The sequence below is a fragment of the Pleuronectes platessa genome, chromosome 17 (assembly GCF_947347685.1).
Source record: "Pleuronectes platessa chromosome 17, fPlePla1.1, whole genome shotgun sequence".
Taxonomy (NCBI): Eukaryota; Metazoa; Chordata; class Actinopteri; order Pleuronectiformes; family Pleuronectidae; genus Pleuronectes; species Pleuronectes platessa.
In genome coordinates, this window is record NC_070642.1 from 9,169,513 (window position 1) to 9,192,061 (window position 22,549).

Genomic DNA, 22,549 nt, shown 5'->3' on the forward strand with positions numbered 1-22,549 from the left:
ATATGTTGACTTTAATACATCTTTAAGCTTTTATCCTGTGCAATTCTGACACACTTAGGGAATCAGTTAACACTTGCTTTCTGCTCCTCTCATAGAGAACTTTAATTCTGTTTTTTTGAAAGAGCAACAAGATATTAAAATGGCTATTCAATTTACTCATCATACATGTCATACTATGTCTCCTGTTTTGATTAGGTGACAGTTGATCCATGCATCTTAGCAAAATTATTACCGGTGCTGTGTTCGACATAATCTTTGTTGTTGTTATTTACCATTGATTTTTTTGCATTGTATTTATGGGTTAATTTTGTCAGTTACACCCATTAATAACACAGATATTACAACATAAAGGCAGAAACTCTACAGATTATGCGGATCATGATGTAGCAACACCAATTACAATGATCATGTCAAATATGTTGTTTTCTTTGAAAGGAAGCAGAAAGCATTCTCTGGATTTGTTCACGTTCATTAAGTTTACACAAAAACTTAGGTCAACTATGACAAATGTGATAATATCATGTAGAGCTGAATTTGCCACTTTCTGCAATGGAGTTAAGTTGAGGTGTAATCATATATATAATTGACAGACAAAAATGTAATAATAATGAAATCATTTGTTCGTATTTATATATCGTTAACGCTCTGTGAAAGTTCAACCCTTGCAGCAGCCCTCCAGTTGAAGGGAACCACCTGTAGCTGTAGACGTGATTCGCTTACATTTAGTCAATCTTCAATCTGCAATATATACTTCACACATTATGGCTTGAAGAAAAAATTAACACTTTTGTGAAATAGGTGCATCGCTGATATTTTTGTTAACGCCCAGTCAATCTCTTCCATTTTCCCTTTCATCCTGACTGATTGTTGGTATGGTTGTTATTGTGCTGACGGACGTGGCCACAGGGAGGCAATCTCACTCTGTAGCACTCAGCGTAGCAGGGGGGCATGGAGGAGTCACAGGTTATGCACACTCAGGAGAGGTGCAGTCCACCACACCTTTGCCTTCTGTAACCACGATAGAAATTTACTCATTATTATATACCAGATAAAATTATATAGGGCTTGTCTAAGCAAACGCATTGTCCACCAGGAGATCGGCACTATCTGCTATTTTCAAAATCTTAAAATTGTATTAGTGTGGACCAAAATAAATGCACACCCTGGCCCATATTTTTGCCCCTGAATATGAGAATAGCTTAAAGCTTTGGATATTTGGTTTAATACAATAATCCATTTACTCTCTTGTAAAGATCTAAAAAAGCCACAAGAATTGAACGACATTGATATAAGAAGCTGATATTGTTTTTGAACCTACTGTGCTTTTGTTTAAGTTTGTTTCAACAACCCTGCCTTTACTGTCCTTTATCAGTTACCATCTTATTGGCTCTTTAGTATACAAAGATTTTAATCATCAATATAGTGCTGCATGACTGTCAGTGATATGATTTATTAGTTAAAAGGTGAGATCATAATAGTGGGATTTTTTTGACTAGAACACACACATACATATGTTTATATATGTATTCAACATTTCCATAGTGCTATAAAATCCGAATAAAATGGGTATAGTACGTTTTATTTTGGACTCTACTGTATCTGTGGTACTCAGACATGAATCCACACCTCCACGTTTTAAAAAGAGGATCTTGTCATTGGCCTGTGTCTGTGAGTGACAGCTTTTCACGCAATGAGCAGACGACATGGTTTCATCGAGTCCCGCCACTCTGGCAATTGCTGACCTTTCACTTCCTGACACAGCAGTTGTATTTAACACAGCTTGGTGCCCCTGGCGACCTCACACACACGCACAAAGATATACACAGACACACAGCGGTGGCTTTGTGTCGGTTTTAAAAACTCTGAACATGAACACGTGGAAAGGGAACTCTCGAACTCATGGCGAACACATGCTATGTGCACACGTGCGTGGACCTTTGCACAGATTACCTGAGTTTTCCATACTACAAAAACCAGCATGGGTGAAGGTATACAATTACAGTATAGTAGGGGTTAGAACAAAGACTTACATAGCACCATATAACTGGAGAATTTAACAAACAGCACATACAAACAGTTCTTTTCACCAATAAGAGAAGAGACACAGAAAAACTGAAAAAACTCCAATGAGACATCAACTTTTTCTTTAATTTCAAAATATTTTCCCAACAGGTTGAAACTAGAGGGTCCAAAGCCAATAAAGCCGTCTAGAACAGAAGCACCACTCATTATTGCTATGTCACTCTGCTGCGGGACAAGGCGTTCCGGGGTGGGGGGGCAAAGTGAACAAAGTCAAACATAGAGACCCACAGACACATTCACGCCGGCACGCACATACAAAACGAGCTATGTGAAACACAGTGGTGGTGATTCTTAAGAAAAATAAAAGCTGCAGATGTTCTCCACGGTGAATATAGACCTTGTTTCTAAAGCTCTGCCAACAAACTAATCCCCTAATCCTCATCTTTACATACCAGGGGCCATCTTCCGAGTTTATCCCAAATTAAATGATAATCTATTGTCGAGTAGAATTACTACAAATACAGGCAGAGCTCATTTAAAGATCATAACAGTCGTGTTTACGGCCCACCTTCAGGCACAATGGAGAACATACGCAGACGTCGGACAAAGCCATTTCGTTCGGTCTGCAAGTTTCGGAAAGGAAAACTGTTTAGCGATATACAGAACGGAGGGAGGAGAATCGAGCAAAAACATACTGTAGTTGGAGGAGCTGAAAAAGGAGTGTGAACATGTGGGGGACGGGGGGCTGCTGGTTGTCCGTCTCTACTATCACAAGTCTAAAAAAAATGTCTGCATGGTACAAAAATCGTCAGTAAAAAAAGATGCTTTGCTGCCATGGAGTCAGAGGGGACGGGTCGGTGGACGCGTCCATGTCTTTACGCCTTCTCCTCGTTAGCCTCCTCTGCCGCTTCAGTTTCCTGGAGGAAGGGAAAGGAAGGTAAAGGTAGGAAGTGTTTCACTGTGTTCTCTCCACAGGAAGACACCACTGTGGACAGCCTCGAAAAACCGTCCCACAACTTGGCTTGGTTTGGTCTGCCAAGGCTCAGATCCCCAGTGGGTTCATTCTGCATGTTACTAAATCAGCTGGAAGATGAAAGGTGATCTCTCTCAATAACCTTGCCACCCGCTTGGCTGCACTTGGTTTTAGTTTGATGCGTCTGTTGCTGGAAGCTTCTTCACAGAGTTGTCTGAATAACGTTACACCAGCCTGCTCCTCAGAGTTGACAAGTGATTAAATAACTCGGTTCTGAAGCCAGCTTCTTGGATAAGACAGAGGTTTTCCAAACAGCAAAACACAGCCACTGACCTCTTCAAGTTTAAATCTGACCTCAACTCTTCTGTGAAGAGGCTCAGGGAAAGAAATAGGTCGGGGGAGTTTCTGGAGCACAATTGAAGAAATAGACTGACATTTTGGGGTGTGTTTGGGGTGTGTGTTTAGAGACGTGTGAAGGTCTCTTGTTTGAGAAAGCTGGAGCCGGCAGCCTGTTAGCTTAGCATAACGACTGGAGATAGGGTTGAACAGCTATATATCGTTCTCTGTCAAATCAACTCTATCCATAACTTGAACTTAATACATAAAGTTAAACATAAAATTATTCATAACATTTTACAAAAATATATGTGTATAAGTTATACTTTATTTATTCAAATCACTATCAAGTTATTTGATTTCTTCACACACACTCAACATGATAGAAAACACTTCATTAAATGTGACCATTCACACTGAACTTAAAGTTACATGGACATTTAATATGTAATTGAAATACATAAAGTCAAAGTTTTAGGTTTATAAATCTTTTTTTTGTTGTGCATTATTCAAACAATTCCTGTGTACACCTGTGTATGCATATTTTACTCTGGCACATGCACACCCAGTGTACGTGAGTGGTCAAATGATGTGGGTTTTCAGTGTTAGGGTTAGAATGGTATTATTTTAGTTCAGCCGACATGGTCTAAGGAAGTTGTTTAAATTGGTATGGAATGGACAACAAAAGGTCTGTTATGGTAACACAATGAGGTCTGTGGAATATTAACAATGTCTGCAACCTCGTTTCTGGGAAGCGTCCTTTTTCGATGGTTTGAGGAGTTGTGGTCCTTTCCTAAATATGTCAATGATTAGACTGAACTGACTTCTAAAGGTGAGACTGAGACCCGCTTCAAGTTGCCAGATGAAATTATCCTCAGTAAATATTTACAGATACACACTTGCACACGACATAAGTGCAGTCTCTTATTGCTCTGAGAGTCTACTCACTGAATCCAATAAATCCTCTGGTATCAGCGGGATTCAACAGCATTGCAACGAGCAAAATCCTGCTTGTGTGTGTATGTGTGTCAGTGCACAATCTCACTGGAGTGAACATGCTCTGCCTGTTTTCTCAGCCTGGCCACTGGTGGAGCCGGCTGTCTATGAACACAGTGAGCCAATCACCTTCCACGTCACAACTCTGTGTTCGTGTGTGAAAAGTTGTCCTTGGCCCAATTCACTGCACACAGCACGGAAAACGGCAGACATCCTCTCTCTCTCTCTCTCTCTCTCTCTCTCTCTCTCTCTCTCTCTCTCTCTCTCTCTCTCTCTCTCTCTCTCTATCTGTCCATACACACAGCACTGCAAAGCACACACTGGGTAAACGTTTGCTCGGTTATAGTGCAACGTCAGTATGAGTTATACTGTATGTTAGTGTCCAAAACACACACACACACCAAAGATGGATTAGAGGCACTCGACCATACCCTTAACTCTGACTGTCTCACTCTGCCCTCTCACTGACATCAAGGAGGGAGCCGTGCTTCTGATGGACGAGACGCTGATAGACGGACGAGACACATAGATCTGTGTGTGTGTGGTTGTATGTGTGTGTGTGTGTGTCAGCGTTCATAGGTGTGAATGCAAAGAGATTGTTAGTGATATGGAACAGATGTGGATATGCAGGGGGTGATAGCGACATATAGGTGTGGTGCATACACGTGTGTTCATGTTTATACACAAATGGACAAAAGAAGGGAGTAAAGATCGTTATTTTCTTCGTCTCTGATTGATTAAAACATTAAGTTCGGAGGATCATTTTTTATTACCTCCGCCAAGAAGTTTGTCTCTTTGTAAGTGAAATTATGCAAAATCTACAAACCAATTTACTATTTTGGAGCGAATCTGATCCAGAATACTTATTTATTAAATTTCTTGTGAGACATTTTTGTGAATTTATCGAGAAAAAAATCTAGACTGACATCTATCAGTTTGTACAACTACGTGCCTTGGCGGAGGTATGTGCTCTTCTAATCTAATTTTTAAATGTACCTCATTGGTCTTGGTCTCTCCGTTATGGGCGGGGCTGTCGTCCTTCTTTCCCTTGGTGGGTTTCTTTGCCTTGACCACCTTCTCATCTATCACCTTCTGCATGTACAAAAGAGGAAGAACGAACACTTCATATACACTCCATGATGACACACATTGTCAGAAACTGTGTTTTATGTTTGATCTCATTATTTGGATTTGGATTCTGACTCTAGAATTTGTTAAAATACTTTTCAAAGCAAAACCAATTCCCTCCCAAATTATAATGAGTATAAGAAAGTATTTGTTCTGTTCCTTGTTGCAGACTGACAGAGCTGCCTCTCATTACAGAACTGGGCAGACCAAATGTTGATTATGCCTAAGCAGGGAGTCAAAGTCATTAAAATAAATCTAATCATATAAATAAGAGTCGGAATTAGAAAGTTGGTGCTGCAAATTATAGTATTATAACGCTGGCTGTAAAGGAGGTTTGCACCTGAGTGTGTTTCTGTGACCAGCCGACATTAAGACCTGAAGAAGGGTGCAAAGTTATGGTGTGTGTGTGTGAGTGCTTTACCTTGACGATGGCCTTCTTGGGCTTGGCCTCAGGCTTGGGTGGGGCAACTTTCTACAAAATTACACAAGCCAGTTAGGACTGACCAAACTCACATTATGAAAAGTATTTTAGTATTAAAGTATTTAATTAATCTTTTGTTCCCTCTCCTCTCTACACTCACAGTCTCATTATACAATAATATATGCTTAGTAATTCATTACACGTGGCAGATAGAGGATGGGGATATCTGCACTGGATCTCACTGTAAATGCTAATAATGATGAATACATTACTTTAAAGCACTGACATCAGACAGTGTAATGGGTATAAAATATTTGCCAATGCTAAATGCACACTGACCTCAGACCATCGTGCAATGACTATATCATTGGGGAGTTTAACTTGTCACCATTCGGTGCGAGGCCAGTTTGCTGCAGAGGTTTTTCCAGGCTGCTGAGTGCGGACCACGTTACCCCGGAGCCACGAGCTAACACTGATGCTACTGTGACAAAATTAAATCATGTGATCTATTCTCAGAATATCTCTGTTCTTTTCCCCTACAGATAGAAATCACCTACGCTGAATCAGAATTTGGAAAAACAAATGAAAGATTATACTTTGTGTCACAAAGAGCCAAGAGGAGCCTATAAACAAGCTGTCAGAGCTTGTTTACTGGTAGAAGAAAGTCACATTATTAAGTAAGTTGACCTCTGAAGGAAATATCAAATCACATCAGGGAACATGCAGAGATTTATTGAATACATATTTAAATAGCAGAGGATACGCATTGACATTTTGGGACATGAACAATCTTATTCTTCTTTTCTTCTTGCCCATCTCATGTATAGCTGGTACAAATAGACTTAAATAAGGAGTTAAGGAGAATAAAATATAGGAACACATTGGTAACTTCCTGGATTCTGAGCAGGTCACGTAAACAAGACCAATCAGTAAAAGATAATTCATGTGTTTATAGGTTGTCTTTTGGAGTGTTGGGATGTGTATTTTTTTTGTATACTTTGGGACGGAAAAATTTCCCCTGTATCCAGGCAGATAAGCTAAGCAACTTAGCTGCTAGCTGTGTAGTGAAGAGAATAAGAGCATTTTCCCAAAATGTCAAAATCTTTAAGTACACACAAACACATGCAATAATATTCAGAACGGATGAGGTCAACACACAAAGAACAACATGGATATAAACACAAGGTCAGTACGATGGAGCTGCATCATTACATAAAACTGACTTTGTGTCATATTTATAATCTCACCCAGGTTGCCAGTTTTGATTACTTAAGACTATTTTAAGCATAGCTTAAATTGATTTATAATAATCTGCTTTTTATTGTTTTTAGGATTTTAACTCATAAACCATGCAGCCCCACCTACTGCAGCTACAAGGTGTTAAACATAAAGAATGGACCAGGACAACATTGAAAAGACAAACATACCAAGTCAGAAACAAGTCGTAATGTGTAAATTGCACTTATCAAATCCATAAACTGATTAAGGACTTGTCTCTGAGCTTTGGTAATATGACAAATTATTATCCCACAGGGATGAGGAAGGAGAGGACAGAGACAGGGGTGAAGACAGGACGGGGAGAACGAAACTCACCAGTCTTTCCGACCTTCTTCTGGGCTGCAGGAGCAAGGGATGATCAAGGAGACACAGAGAGAGAGAGAGACAGAGAGACAGAGTGGCAGAGAGAGATATCAGTTGTACCTTTACGACCTGATCTGATCTTCTTGGTGACGGCTACAAGCCTGATCATTAACCTGTCATGTGTCTATTGTCTAACACACACAAACACACTCTCACACACACACACACACACACACACTAACACTCTAGGGGGGTAAAAAAACCATAGCACACAAACACGCGTCGGAACACACACACAGCACACAGACCACCAAAACATTTACCTCTTGTTTTGTGACTTTGGAGGCATCTTTGCCCTCGGGAGCCTCATTCTGCAGTGAATAAAACAAATAGAGAGACTGTTACCGGGTGTGCATGGTCACACAATCACAAAGCCACCAACCATAAGACACACACACACTTGGAGCATAATATTTCCCCTCTACAGTTCAGAATGGGTGATTATGAAAATTAGATTTACTTCATTAGGGTTTATTCTGATAAGTGGAGCATGCGTAACTTATTATTTCTGTGAAACTATGTAATAAACTTGGATGAATTTTTTTTTTTTTTAAATCATTCGGCAGTGTGGCTTTGGAAGAAGGTCAAAAGTTGAAGTTGAAACATTTAATTCCCACTTTATACTGATGATATGATATTTGTGAGACTTGACCTTAAACAATCAGTTACCAACATCAAATTAATCTGCGACTGTTTGATAATCAATAAACCATACATCCGTGTATTTAGCTAAAATTCACTGACTCTTTTATTAAGACGTGGTGGTTTTCTCAGTCTTTTATGATAATAAACAGAATATCCATCAGCCTGTGTTGGGGGGAACTGTTCTGTGACAGTCTATAGACTGGTGATAAACAACCAAATCCACAAAGCATTTCTTTAAAAGTAAAAATTATTATTGATTGCAGCTCTCTCCACAACACTTTTTTTGTGCATTGCTAAACGTAGCGGACAAAGTTGTGTGCATATAGTAAAATCATAAAAATCAAAAAAACGCAATAAAATGTACATTCACAGCAAACAACGCGTGTTCTTATATTGTCAAGTAGCCTGTAAGAGTATTTCGTTAATCCAATTGTATAAAATATAGTGTTCTCTGAATCTTAGGTCTTAAAGCTCATTATTCACTACAATCACAAATAAAAAATCAAATTTTTCCCTCCATGTTTGTAATCGTTTATGTACCAGTTGTAATTTCTAGTACCTGATGGTGTTGAAGTATATTAAGGTGTGTGATTACCATTTTAATGGAGACATCTTGCTTAAAGGGGGGGGGGGGGGGGGGGCTCATGTATACAAGATGAATATAAACATGGATTGATTTGGACGCAGTGGTTGGATATTAATAAACAGTGAGAGGTGTCAGGTTTCATTTGGATCATGAACATACTTTCAGGCTGCAGGCAGGTAAGGACGGTGCACACACGCGTGCGCTCGGCCACGCACTCAGGCGCGCGCACACACACACACACACATAATGGTGTTTGAGTCTGCAGGTTGGCCATAGCATGATTTGCATGTGGGCGACCTCCGCCCCTAGAGGCCCCCCATTCTCTGTCCTCAGAGGCGAATGTGCGCAGACAAAGGCGGTTTTTTAGACGCCAGAAAAGCCCGTTTCCGTGTATGCACTGGCACAATACGCCGGAGCCCGTCGTGCGCCGCTGTTTAGACAGTGTCACGGCCCCTGTTAACACGGCGGCAATTGTCCCTGATCCCCTCTTTCTTTTAGTCCTTTCTCTCCATCGGGATGTGGCTCTGCTCAATTGGCGACTGCACCACTCATCAGTACTGGAGGATTTAAACGAGACAGGGAGGTGGAGATCTTTTTTTTTTTTTTTTTTTTTTTTTGTTGGTCTTCCTGCTAGTTTACAGATTATTCGGAATCTGTAAATCTCATATGTGCCTGGGTGCATGGCGCACATCACAAATAGCATTGCGCACGTCTCCTACGGGCTTTACGCATCCATCCGTCCGGCGGGTCGCTCTGACTTTCACCAGTGCGCACGGTGGATGGGGAAGTGACAGATACAACGACAACAAGAACGGCCATTGACACGAGCACAGGGACGAGAATAATGTAAAACGGTTGAAATGTTGCTGATAAAACATCTCACATACGCGCACCGACGCGTAAAACACACCCGAAACGCTGCGCACCGAGAGACGCTTCCTCAAACTTTGGCGTCACCTCACCTGCCTCGACGTCGCCATAAAATCGCGCACAGCAAATTTCCCCCTCAAATGCAAGAGCAGAAAAAACTACAGTAAAGTAGAAATGGCACAAACCACACTCACCTTTCTCTTCGGCATTTTTACGCGTGAATTATTCTCCACCAGGCAGGGGGGGAAAGAATTTTAAGGTGATGCCGGAAGGTCCAAGAGATGTGAATTTGAACTACCTCGAAATACAGGATCAATATCTAAGCACCTTCGATAATATGTTGATTATATGCACTCCCCCAAAACTCTATACCTCCCACAGCCATTGGGTAGAGGAGTCAAAATCCTCTCCTGTGATGACTCCCCATTGGCTCTCCCCGCCACTATGTAAATGAAAGCTTCGCAGCCATTGGTTGGGATTTGTCAGAGGCTCCTTGTGATTGGCTCCGTGCTCTTTGTGCGCAGATCTCACTAGACTGCGATGGCTGAGAGGGAAAGTGGAGACGGGCCAATGAAAGCCGGGGCCGAGTCTCGGTGAATCTGGGTAATGTAGGAGAGACTGTGACAGACAGAAAGAGAGAAAGAAGGAATGTTGTTAAATAAAACACAAAGAACCAGAAAAGCAGGCACAATGGCAACATGTCAGCCAGAGAGCAGCTCCAGAAAACCATCGTGTCTGTAAAGTTTCTCTGTCACAAAGAACTACAGTAATGACACACTACTGATTTGCACAGAATACATATAGGCCTGCAGCATTGGCAAGTGTCCTAGTATTAACATGATACCAAATTAAAACAATACAATTAATACACTTCTCTGTCTCTATATGTATTTTTTTATATATATATATATATGCATACTGGAGTCCAACATTTAAATGTGTGAGATTTAGCCACACAGGCATTTTTTCAGCAAGCACTCCCCGACAGGTTGATGGTTAATAACGGACAGTACATGCACGTAGCACATGAAATGCAAAAAACACAAACAATATTAATCTTACATACACATGACAAAATTAGTGAGATTGGACAGAGAAAAAGAAAAAATGCAAAAAAAAAACAATAATCAGCACAATGGCTGAACCCTTCTCCACATGATTACACGTCGTTTAACCGGTGTGTTGTAACTGGAGAGGGAGTTTATATAGGTGTGGTTTTGATCTTGTTTAATATACTCAAGTTTGAGTCCAAATGTATTTATTTGGACACTTATTTAGTCCAAATTTAGCATGGATGACACATGGATAATAATCAGATTTTATTATAAAAATTATATTAATACTATTGCTTTGGCTGCTGTATGCAGACATGGCATTTGAGGCAGGGAAACGTGGTTGGAAAGCAATAGTTTGCCTTCTGGAGGTTGGCTGCAGGGGTTTCATTGCAACATCTACCATCAGGTTGCTCAAAGATCTGGGGGATCCACGGACAAGCCCTGCGCCAGACCATAAAAGAAAAATCCCTCAGGATAGAAGGCTGCATCTAATGGCTCTGGATCAGGAGGAAAGATCCCAACTGGGCCCCAAGATGCTAGGGACATGCACCCAGGCCTGATCAACTGGCCCCTATTTTAGAAGAGACGCCAAGGTACACAACTGAAGATATGTCCCTAACATCCGCTAACATCAACTGGCAGTAAAACATACGAGGGATATTCTCCATCTTGTCTTATGTTCTAAAATGTGTTCAGTTTAAAAAGGCCTAGAGGTAATGAGGTCTGAACTACTGAGCAACCATCATAGTGCTGTCATACAAGCACTAACATCTACTGGTAGTTGGTAACTTAAATTGTGCATAAGACCTTCAAACGTAAATGGGCTATTCACCATGTTGTCCTATATAATAAAACTATTGCACATACACAATTAGACCAGAACCTGATACTTTTTGGGTGGTTTATTTTATGTGAGGGTAAAACAATGTCAGAACAGGTGTATGAGGCACTTACCATAAGGCTGATACTACAATCATACCTGTGCTTTTAAGATCTACACGTCACTTTGTGGATTTCACTGGAGATTTTATATCGAAGATGAAGAGGACCCGAGAGACACTGATGTTGCACTAAAGCTTGACTGTGCAGCCTGCTGTGTTCAAGAATGCATGGATGTTACACCTGTAGGAAAGACTATCTTATTATGATCTAATAAACTGTGCTTAATGTTTAATGGAAACAGGTCACATCACGTTAAATTATCAATTTGCTAACTGATAGCAAAGATACTGATCCAGCAGTGTTTAACGTGTCCAAGCATATTTAAAAACTAGGATAAGTACGGTCTCATTGGACGTTTGGCCTTGAGTGACTCTTAACACAGCCCAAGTGTCCCTGTGGCTAATGAGGAAGCATTATCCACTCTGGTAAAGCTGTCTCATTGGCCAAAGCGTCCTGATGGTCAGCCAAATGGGCCCTGCGATTGGGTCCAGTGTCCCAGAATTTACTAAATTTCTCCGAACCCCATACACAACCATTCATCTTCATTTTTTTTAATCGAGCCACTGTCAAAACATTATATAATAAAATATCACTAACACTCATTTGTTGTAGTTAGAATCAGGTTTGTTTCAGATTATTCTTCATTATATTGTCTTGCTGGAATATTTATGTTAAACTCCAGTTGTCGAGGGCAGAATCTTTCTACAGCGCTTGAATATTCAATTCTCTATTATCATGAATGGTGTTTGACTCTGAAAAACGTTTGAACCATGCTCAGACAGGGATAGTATACTATCAATGGTGAAAGCTGCCACAACCTACTCATATTTAATTTTTTATTGTTTTGGAGGGATAAGCATACTCAGTCCCTGCCAGAGAGGCTCATTTCTAAGTCAGTGAAAAAAGGGCCCCAGTGCTTCCAGCAGAATGGTGATATCTGCCACAAAGAACATCTAGAGGGTTTTCTACACAACAATGGCTTTCACGCCATTCCACAGTGTTGAACGCCGTTTTAAAAACACAATGACCATAAAACACGTTCTACAAAGAAATCAAGCACCAGAAAACCACCACAACATTCTTGAGCAACACCACAATGGATAGAGAGAAACACAGAGAGAGATCAGACCTCTCGAAAATCTCACAAAGGACAGAGCTTTCCTGTCCAAACAAACACACACACACAAAAACACCTCATGTCCATATGGATGTGAATACACAACTGTTTCAGGAGTCAACCCAGAACACACAGGAGCAGGTAGCATGATGGCTGCTCCGCTGTTCCCGTAGATTCACCCCGTCAGCTAAATGGAGGGTGAAACAAAGACAAGTACAACACATAGATGCAGGAAAAAGCACAAAAGGAATCCACCATGAAAAGAAAGAAACGGCTCCGAAATATTTCTGAAACAAATAAATATTCTCTATATTAGGATATAAATGAATAACAAAATGCAGAACAAATTCATTATTAATATAGCAATACTCCTAATAATACACACTGTGGTAGATATGCAACATAAAAAAAAGAGTGCATACTTTATTACACACTAAAGCAAACTGACTATTGAGATAAATGTTGACCTCCATAACTACCCCTAGCCATAACCTTATATATTAATTTTATTTCTCTGGGACAGTGCATATTAATAAAACTGTAAAACTGCCAGAGTTAGCCAAGAGGCTAATTTTAATCTGCTGTCCCTGAAGAAGTGTAAAATCATTTAAGAACAAACAACATATTTCATGCTTGAAACAGCTACCATGAGATAACAGTTAAAAAACAAACAGGTCCCTTAGGGTTAGGGTAAGGTCTTCTTTCCCTGAGCTGTTCTAGAGCTTTCAATCATATAACATGATCTTCATCAGCAGCCAGACTTTCCCATTTTTAGGGCAATAGATATTCATATTCTACATTTTTGTGGTAACTTGAAGCGTATGATTCTAACCACAAATCAAGGTCAGGAAATTATTTTTACCATTAAAAAAAGACACTTTAACTAAAAAAAAACGTGTCACATGAAGAGAGTGGAGCTGATGTGATCAATAAAGAGATCTGAGTGTGTGGGGGAGATCAGAAATAGGCTCAGTGTGAACACGCAGATACCTAACTGAGATGTTTCTTTACAACACAGCATGAGAAGAGCCAGAGTGAGGTGTACACAGCACATGAGCAACACCTTGTGGAGCGTTTTAGTCATTGCTGTTGCAGGGAGGATATTGCACTATCAAATGTAAAAATAATACTGATAGAACTAGAGCAACAAGGTCTTTGAACTGTGCTATTTTTAGTATCATTTGTTGTCCTTTCACATCTCTAATACCCCACAATTAGCCATTATTATTATTACTATCATTATTGAATTCATCTGACACTCAAAGTAATTGGATTTTAACCATTTTATTTATTTATAATGGCCTCCTGGATCCTCCTCTTCCTCCTCCGCTGCCCCCTCCCTCGCCTCTTCCTCACCCTGCATTACGTCATAAGGACCCGCGCACTTGTCGATCGCAGTGTGTTTCTGGTGATGCAGCTCTCCAGCAGCCGGAGCATGCCCTTGCTGGACGGCCCGTTGTCTTCCGCCTGTGTTCAGGTCGTTTTCACCCACAGTAAATAATACGTCTTTGTTCAACCGGGCTTTGTGGACACGCAGCCGGTCAGCAGGGGCCGAGGCTGTTTATCTGTGCGCGCAGGGAGGAGCGAAGCGAGCCGCTTCAGGATCAGATAACGAGGTGAGCTTGTTGACACCATTTGCATTTGTGCATTTGTTTGTTCCTCCCCTGACTGAGAGTCCTCCGCTCCACACAGGTGACATGCACTTACTGCTGCTGCGTATGTGTGTATCTGTATGTGCATGTGTGTGTGAGTGTGTGTGTGTTTGTCATTGTCTCAGAGCTGCGTGTTGTCGCTGTTAGCACAAAAGCCTGTTCCCACATGCAGACAACTGGTCATGTGTTATTATACATGCACTGCATCCTGTAACCCCCCCTCCAGTGTCTGGCCTGTGTTGTCTGTGGTGGTGGTGTTGGTGGTGGTGACGTTGCAGTCTTAATGTGGACGTTGATTTAATAAACTATGTCACTGCTAAGAAAGGTGATCGTGATGCGATGGAGCCTTTTCTGAATTAACTTCTCATTTGCTTGGTCATCATATCAACACAGGAAGGATTGTGTTCGTTATGATTCTGTTGACTAGTTTTTTTATAATCAATTGATAATGTTTTACAAAATGGCTCAAGAATATAATGGTATATTAGTAAATGTGCAGTTTATCTGAGAAACAGGAATCCGGAAATACACAACACTTCTGCTTTGTACATGACTGTGTTTATCAAAATAGTTGTCAATAAACCTTTTATTTTAAGCTATGTATCATCCCATTACTCTAGTCAATGAAAACGAACCTTTCTCTCTTGTGTGGAATGTGTTGAAAGCAAAACTTCCCTTGGACAATAATGGACTTATTTTACTTTGCACAATCCATTCTCTAGTGAGGATTTGCAACGTATTGCACAATCCCTTCCCTGGAACTTGTACTATTTTTAGATTTGATTTAGCTTCTTATTTTAGATTATCTTATGCTTATACTTGCACCAACACCCCACTGCAAATTCCTTGTATGTGCAAACCTACTTGGCTATAAACCTCGATTCTGATGCATGTGATTTCTTTGGACAGATTTGAAACTGTTGACTTCTGCAGCCACAAACACTTCACTTGCGCAAAAGACCATCTAATCTATTTAAAGGGATAGTTCGTCCAAAAATACAAAATAACTCATTATCTACTCACCGCAATGGGGGGTGGGTGAAGTGTTTGAGTCCTCAAAACATTTTAGGAGTCTCAGGGGTAAAAAGCGTTGCAGCCAAATCCAGTACAATTGAGGTAAATGGTGACCAATTCTTCAAATGTAAAATGCAACAGAAACTTACATAAAATGCCCCCATACTGCTTATGTGATGTCATCCAAGTTGCCGTAAACCCAGACGTTCAAATTCGACTGGAACCGAGTTCATTTACACCGTGTTTTAAACCTAAATGTCTTAAACACTTTACCCAACCCTCCATCGGCAGAGTGGCGAGTAGATGGAGTGAATTTAACTTCAGGGTGAACTATCCCTTTAAGTAAAGATCTCATTGCATCATTATAAGCAACCTCAAGTTTGTGTAAATCACGAAATGTGAGGTTGATTGCTTTGTCTCTACCAGTTTTTCTGTGTACTTTCAGGTTGTGTCTCCACACACTGCACTATGCCGGGCTGCCTGCTGCGAGGAGGCTGCACCCCTCTGCTCCGCCTGTGGGCCCTGCTGCTGCTGCTGCTGCCACTGGTCTCCCTGAACCAGCGTGGGAGCCGGGGCCTCGGTGAGGGCGACCGGCCCAAGCTGCTGCTTGTGTCCTTCGACGGCTTCCGCTGGGACTACATCGACCGGGTCCCGACGCCCAACTTCCACAGCATCATGGACCAGGGCGTGATGGTGGAGAAGGTGGAGAACACCTACATCACCAAGACCTTCCCCAACCACTACAGCCTGGTGACGGGTCTGTATACGGAGACGCACGGCATCGTGGCCAACGAGATGTATGACCCCGTATACAACCGCTCCTTCTCCATGGAGACGGACAGTATTTATGATTCCCGGTGGTGGGAGGAGGCGGTGCCCCTCTGGGTAACCATCCAGAAAGCCGGGGGGCGGAGCGGGGCTGCGATGTGGCCTGGGTCTGATGTGAAGATCCACGGCATGTTCCCCTCCCAGTTCCTCCACTACAACGCCTCGGTCTCCTTTGAAGCCAGAGTGGAGCGGCTCATAGGGTGGTTCTCCGCGCCTAAAGAGGACGCGGTGGATTTTGGAGTCCTGTACTGGGAGGAGCCAGACGAGAGCGGGCACCTCTATGGGCCTCAGAGCCCCGAAATGGACGAAGTCATCGCCGGGATCGACGAGAAACTCGGCTTCCTCATCAATGAGCTGAAGAAGGCCGGGCTGTTTGAGAAAGTGAACCTAATAGTGACCAGTGATCACGGGATGACGCAGCTTTTCACTGATAACATCATAGAACTGGATCAGTACATTCACAGGGACCTGTACACCTGGGTGGATAAGAGTCCGGTGGTGGGGATACTGCCCAACGAAGGTATCACTTTCAGACAATCAATAGTGACACTTAAGGAAATGGACTCCAGTCTTACAATACTATCAATATCAATTATTGGATAAGAATCCGGAAATATACTAATAACTGTAAAAATATAAACTGTTAGTTGTTATTTTTACTTTGATTTGTTTTGTGTATACAAATACAAGTAAGTTAGACTAAAGAGGGAAAACTAGAAATAAATAGTAACTGATAAAATAAGTATAATTCCTTCAAAATGTTTAGGTTTTATGTGAAGTTTACTAGAATGCCGTTCAGCAATGCAGGACATTGAATTGATTTAGTCATTTACTTACACTGTGCTGTTCTCTTACAACCTATCTATGTACATTTACTTTTAATCAAGGATCATTGCTTTAGCTAAACATAGATATTAGGTTAATTTCTTTTGCTGGTGTTCACTCATTCAGAAATTCAATGGTTTTATAATTGCTTGTCTTCCAGGGAAACTGGACGAGGTGTATAATAAGCTGGTGGACGTCAACCCAAACATGGCGGTCTACAAGAAAGAAGAGATTCCCCAGCGCTTCCATTACCGGCACAACAGGAGGATCATGCCCATCATCCTGGAGGCCAAAGAGGGCTGGACCATCATGCAGAACCGGACCGGGCCCTTCATGTGTACGTTCACAAGCCCGATAACTCTGTGCTGACACAATATTCTGCTTTACACATCAAACAGGTTGTTCAGCTCCTATTAATAGCCCCACACTATTTCTTTCTTCCCTCACTGAAACTCATGTTTTATTAACTGTAATTAACAAAGGAAGCCACTTTCTGTTTCCTTGGAGGCAGCAGGAATGTGTGAGTGGGTGTGGCTGTTCTTTCTTGTGCCATTATGCTTTTCCTATTAATCCAATTCAAATCAAGCAAGTATTTTTCCTCTTAAGATTTGAGAGGGCGTATTGGAGGCACGGCAGCATCTAATTTCACCTCTTCGTTCTTCCTCTCTAGAGAAGGGCTGTTAATCAGTAAAATGACCCTGTGGCAGGAAGAAGAACCTGCTGACTCTGTTCTGTGACGACGTGCTGCGAGACTGTGCAGCTCCATTTGTGTAATGTGATGCTCTGCTGCTGCACGTCAGGAGATGTTTGTATCGTCCTGTTGTTCCAGCAACTGGCTGAATTAACAGTGATAATGCAGACATTCTTATTGTTTCATCACGTTACGATTTTTTGAATTTGGCAAGTTCCTTTTTACCAAATGCTTGTGATGTTTCCTTATATCTTATTGAAAAGCCACTTTTCCACACAAAAACACACTAATTAACATCTGGCTTTTGTCTTCTATGAATGGATTAAATAATCAGTCACATCAGGGTCAAATTACTCTGCAGTAGATATTGTTTTTTTATCAGTTGAGAAAAACAGGACACCCGAGTGAACTTGCCTATTTGGCAAAAAACGAGGTGAGGGCTTCTCAGTTTAACAGTGCATTTGTGAAACTGAACAAGATGCATTGAAGGAAAATAGGGAGAGGCAAACTCCTCCTCTGTCAATGGGAGAGGAGTATCACATTTTTTGTGTGTTTAATTCCTTTGGTGTGAAAGAGGTTCAAGTGTCGTTATTTGGCTCCAAAACTGCTTTCAGATAGAATTCCAGAATTTCCCAGAAAACGTTACATATGGGCTTTATGTGAGAACAATGTCAGAGTTGATCCGGACATTTTGCCGAGCTTTTCATGCCAGCACCCTCTGAAAATGACAGTGAGCCCAAGTGAGAATGAATCAGGAAAAACAATTGATGATGTTCTGATCTTCTTCTTCTTTCTCACTGCCTATGTTTTTTTTTATGTTCAGTCCAAAGATCAGACGCCCATTGACTCATACATTTGCTTCCTTTTGCACGAGTACAATACAGAAACATTTGTAAAAATCATAAAAGGCATTACTATATAACGTTACTACAGGTCAAAGAGTACACAGAGTACCTTTAAGGAAAGTCTTATTGGATGGTTGCTGCTATCATTGAATAACTGTATTGATTCTACTCACAGTGAATCCTGTCAGGGAGCTAATGGCACTGATACATGTTGGCAGCAGCAGTTAGCCTCTCTTAGCCTCCATCAGGTCTTTGTGCTTATGTGTTTTGATCCAATCTTCAGTTCTGCTCGTGTGACTGATACAGCAGGAACCTGTCGGCCGGGCCGAGCTGCGATGGTCGTGAATCACCACATCTGATCCCATAAATCTTTAAACTGAAAAGTGCTGTTGTGTGACTCATGGGATGTGGAAACTGGAGACCTATAGATTAAGAATGAAGGAATAATGATAATCAAAGTGTTACATTTCCTTATGCAAACTAGTTCTTGTTTCTTTTTCCTCTCTTCAGTGGGAAACCATGGCTACGACAACACCCTCCGCAGCATGCAGCCTGTGTTCGTGGCTCGCGGTCCAGCCTTCCGCCAGAATTACCTGAAACCCTCCATGAGGTCCGTCGATCTCTACCCTCTCATGTGCCACATCCTCGCCGTGCGCCCCCTGCCGAACAACGGCTCCCTCTCGAACGTTCAGGACCTGCTGTACCCTGAGGCTCCCCCCACGCCCAGCGCCCCCCCCAGGGTCGACGAGTACTCCTACGCCCCCGTGGTGGGCTCTTTCATCAGCGTGGTGATGGTGCTGGGCTTTCTCATGTTCTACGTCAGACAACTGACGCTCAAGCAGCTGCCCTCCCTGAAGCACAGACGCAGGGAGATGTCGCAGCCCTTGCTGCAAGAGGACTTGCACCTGTAGCCGACGAGACAGAAAGGGATAGCAGACGTGAAAAGAAGAGGAGGTGTCCCTCCCCAAGGTAGTCTGCTCTGCCCAGAAGCATCCCCTGAACACCTACTCTACACGAGTAATTCGCCATTGTGCTGCTCCTTTATTAGATGGAGAGCAAGAGAACTGAATGTGACCTCGGAATCATGTCGAGAGCTTTGCCCAAAGTGTGAGGGGGGATGTGAAGGGTTTGCTTCTGGTGTAGGATCAAAATAATAAACCTTTACATGGGCTTTATAGTGGCTTTGCTTTGATTGTGTGAATTTTACCTAATGTCATCTCATTGTTTTCATTGTCGCGTACAAAGTAAATAATTTAATTAAAAGCTGAGATTTTAACCTTTGATTCTGGCAAGTAGGAAGCTTTGGTGGCCAAAACTTTGACTTGGATGGGATTACAGTGTCGGTGGGCTTGAAAGGAATCAGCAGCTGCACTCAAAGGCAGGGGGGAAAGCTCGCCATCATAGAAAGGGATGGAAGCAATAATATAACTGCACACACTTTTAGTAATGTCAAATTTAGCCCCCCCCCCCCCCCCCCCCGTACAATTTTCAGATATGAAGGGATGTTTTTCCAGAGATTTACTTTCAAAAGAAGTAAGGGAGCTATAGATTTTTTTTAGGTCAGACACAACAGGAGATTTTCTGGAGCAGTCAAACGAGGAGTGGTGTGTGGGTAGAATATTCAAAAGGCAGGACACGACGTGTAAATTCCACTGTGGAAATCACTGTTTTTGTTTACATCACATCGACACCGGGGGAGATCCTTCTCACCAAAAGCTCTGGACTCTTGTCCTCTTTCCATGTTGATATCTTTGTCGACGTGTTCTAGGTGCATGACACATCTATTTGATCCTGAGATATTGTATTCTTCGCGTCGCTTGTTTGAAACCACTTTCTCGTGGGGATTTTTCCAACAATGTTCCTGCTGTATTCTCACATGGTCTCACTCCATGGCTCAGACATTTAACGTGGGGGGGGGGGGGGGGGGCAGGAAAAAGTCCCAGAAAAGGTCCTGAACGACTGAATGACATTTCTCACATACAGCCCATCCGGAAAATCTCACGAAAATGTCCGGACTTCAGTTTGTGTCTGAAGTCAGTTTATCATTTTATCTTTTGAGCCTACTGACACCTTAACTTCAGGTAGTAACAGTGAAATGGCCGGCAGTCGATATGGTTTACACCAAACGAGAAGCTAACTTTCGCGTTGTACTACTCACGCAGGTTTGGTTGCGGGATTATTTGGGTTAACGCGCGGTAACACAACCCATGAATATTCGCACATTCTCCTCGGCATAAGAGAGGAGGACTACCGGCCGCGCTTCCTGAGGCCGACCAGTGGCTGGTTTGGTCACCTGCTCGCTCAGGATGGTGCAAGGACCATAGCCTGGTGAGATTGATTGGCTTTCCCTTACGCCATTCACATCGCGAATTTGAGTCCATTCACATCTTTGCATGGACTTATGTCGTCACAATGGGGGGGGGGGGATTTGCTTCCTGTTTGAGTCAACACAGGAAGGGAGATTTCAAGGCCTTGTCAGAGTTTCTTCCACCAATTCCTCCGCTTGTTCTGAATCAGAAGCTACTGTGTGATTATAAATGCTGTGATTTAGCCGAAGTATTACGAACTCAACTCGTCTCAGGCTGAGCTCAGTGTTCCTTTTGAATGTTAGCTGGACGCACGTGTTCCAGTGAAGGCTCGACCAATGTGCCAGGCTACTGCTCACATGCGTAGGCCATTCCACGAGCCGACCACGTCACGACCTTGCTCTTTTAGTAGTCAGCTACCATTTGCCTTTCTACTTAAGTGGAGAACATCTTTCTTTCGGTGTGCAATAATTTGTGTGTAAGTGGGTCTTATTTGTATGTGTAGCGTTTTTGTCGGGAAGATATTTTTCTGTATAGACAAGTGTGTACTCCGCTCATCCTCACGTGTCGACTGTCATAGCCACGGCCATTTGTTGGTGAAATGTGAAGTGCAATTGCTATTGGTCAGTATTTTGTCGTTGGGATGTTAAGGGTTTCGGTTTTGCTGGGTCGAGAAGACTTCTTTTGGCCCCTGATTTGCACTACAGTACCGAACTGAACCACAGCGAAGGGGCAGCGGTCGGATCCTTTTTTTTTTTAAGGTCATGTAAACTTTGCACTCCTTGTTCGTAGTTGCTATTTGAAACAATAGAAAACATTAGGAGCCTCTTGCCAAAAAGCTTTGATCAGTGTAAGCATTGAAAGTTGAGTAGAATCCAAATCTGTCAGTAAATTACTTCTTTTTTTTTTCCAGCCTATTTTAGGAAAGAATTGGTTAAATTTTCTTCTCATGCTTTTAGATGCATTGATTAATAACTGCGCCCAAAAGATGACAGACATCACTGTGAGAAATTACTTTTTACTAAATTTAGATAAATTGAAAGCATTTATATGGAAAATATATACATTTTCTGATGTTTTATGAAAGAAGTATTTCTGATGATTTTTTTCCCCTACAGAGAAATTAAATATATCCATACTATATTTAAAAGATTCGTTTGAAATGGTTAGATTCAATATTAGATCAAGTTAATATATCTTTTATTATTACCTTGGATTTGAAATTTTGACATTTAATATGATTTATAAATTAGCTATCTTTGCCATGTTAATGCAATTAAACAGTCTTCTGAAAATAAAGGGACTAATGAGAAACTGAATGGATTGCATTTCTCTTTATTTCATGCATGTGTATGTGTTTGTGTCTGAGGCCAGTGGATCTCTGCTGCATAAGATTAACATTAACATTATAGCTTAGCTCCCTATGACCAAATTTAAATTGGATCCACAACAAATTGCACACAATCATAGATATCATTCCCCTAAATATTTCAGATTTTTTTGTCCCATCAAAATTTCCCTGAGAAATCTGAAGAATGTCAAACACTGCCCTGCTACACAAAGATAGCAACAGTGGAAACAAAATCTTGGATCCCGTATTAAGATTGACATCAAAACGATGAAATCCCTTCAGTACTTTTTGCATCATAAACACAT

The 22,549-nt window shown here is 41.7% G+C and overlaps 2 protein-coding genes across 3 annotated transcripts; one reads left to right on the forward strand and one right to left on the reverse strand.

Annotated features, from left to right (window-relative positions):
• Positions 1-2,129: 2,129 nt before the first annotated feature.
• On the reverse strand, positions 2,130-10,000 carry hmgn3 (high mobility group nucleosomal binding domain 3). 2 transcript variants are annotated; one of them, XM_053445283.1, is made up of 7 exons: positions 9,813-10,000; positions 7,781-7,828; positions 7,470-7,493; positions 5,877-5,927; positions 5,324-5,419; positions 4,759-4,858; positions 2,130-2,939 (listed from the first exon to the last, which is right to left on the reverse strand). In XM_053445283.1, the coding sequence occupies exons 1-7, from the start codon at positions 9,825-9,827 to the stop codon at positions 2,932-2,934; spliced, it is 342 nt and encodes a 113-aa protein (XP_053301258.1). In that variant the 5' UTR covers positions 9,828-10,000; the 3' UTR covers positions 2,130-2,931. The 2 variants fall into 2 exon arrangements, with proteins under 2 accessions (XP_053301258.1, XP_053301259.1); XM_053445284.1 differs by lacking the exon at positions 4,759-4,858 and having other exon boundaries at positions 9,813-9,996.
• Positions 10,001-14,103: 4,103 nt separating this feature from the next.
• On the forward strand, positions 14,104-22,212 carry enpp5 (ectonucleotide pyrophosphatase/phosphodiesterase 5). Its single transcript, XM_053444890.1, has 4 exons — positions 14,104-14,348; positions 15,844-16,746; positions 17,212-17,388; positions 19,098-22,212. The coding sequence occupies exons 2-4, from the start codon at positions 15,867-15,869 to the stop codon at positions 19,496-19,498; spliced, it is 1,458 nt and encodes a 485-aa protein (XP_053300865.1). The 5' UTR covers positions 14,104-14,348; positions 15,844-15,866; the 3' UTR covers positions 19,499-22,212.
• Positions 22,213-22,549: the final 337 nt, after the last annotated feature.

Excerpts from the sequence above, each read along its gene's own strand:
- hmgn3 (XM_053445283.1), bottom strand. Across the intron at positions 5,420-5,876 it reads CCAAGAAGGCCATCGTCAAG|AAGGTGATAGATGAGAAGGT; the intron begins GTAAAGCACTCA and ends TTGTACATGCAG. Across the intron at positions 4,859-5,323 it reads GAGAGACCAAGACCAATGAG|ATCTATGTGTCTCGTCCGTC; the intron begins GTACATTTAAAA and ends ACACACACACAG.
- enpp5 (XM_053444890.1), top strand. The coding sequence starts at position 15,867 with ATGCCGGGCTGCCTGCTGCGAGGAGGCTGCACCCCTCTGCTCCGCCTG. Across the intron at positions 16,747-17,211 it reads GGGGATACTGCCCAACGAAG|GGAAACTGGACGAGGTGTAT; the intron begins GTATCACTTTCA and ends CTTGTCTTCCAG. Across the intron at positions 17,389-19,097 it reads CCGGACCGGGCCCTTCATGT|TGGGAAACCATGGCTACGAC; the intron begins GTACGTTCACAA and ends TCCTCTCTTCAG.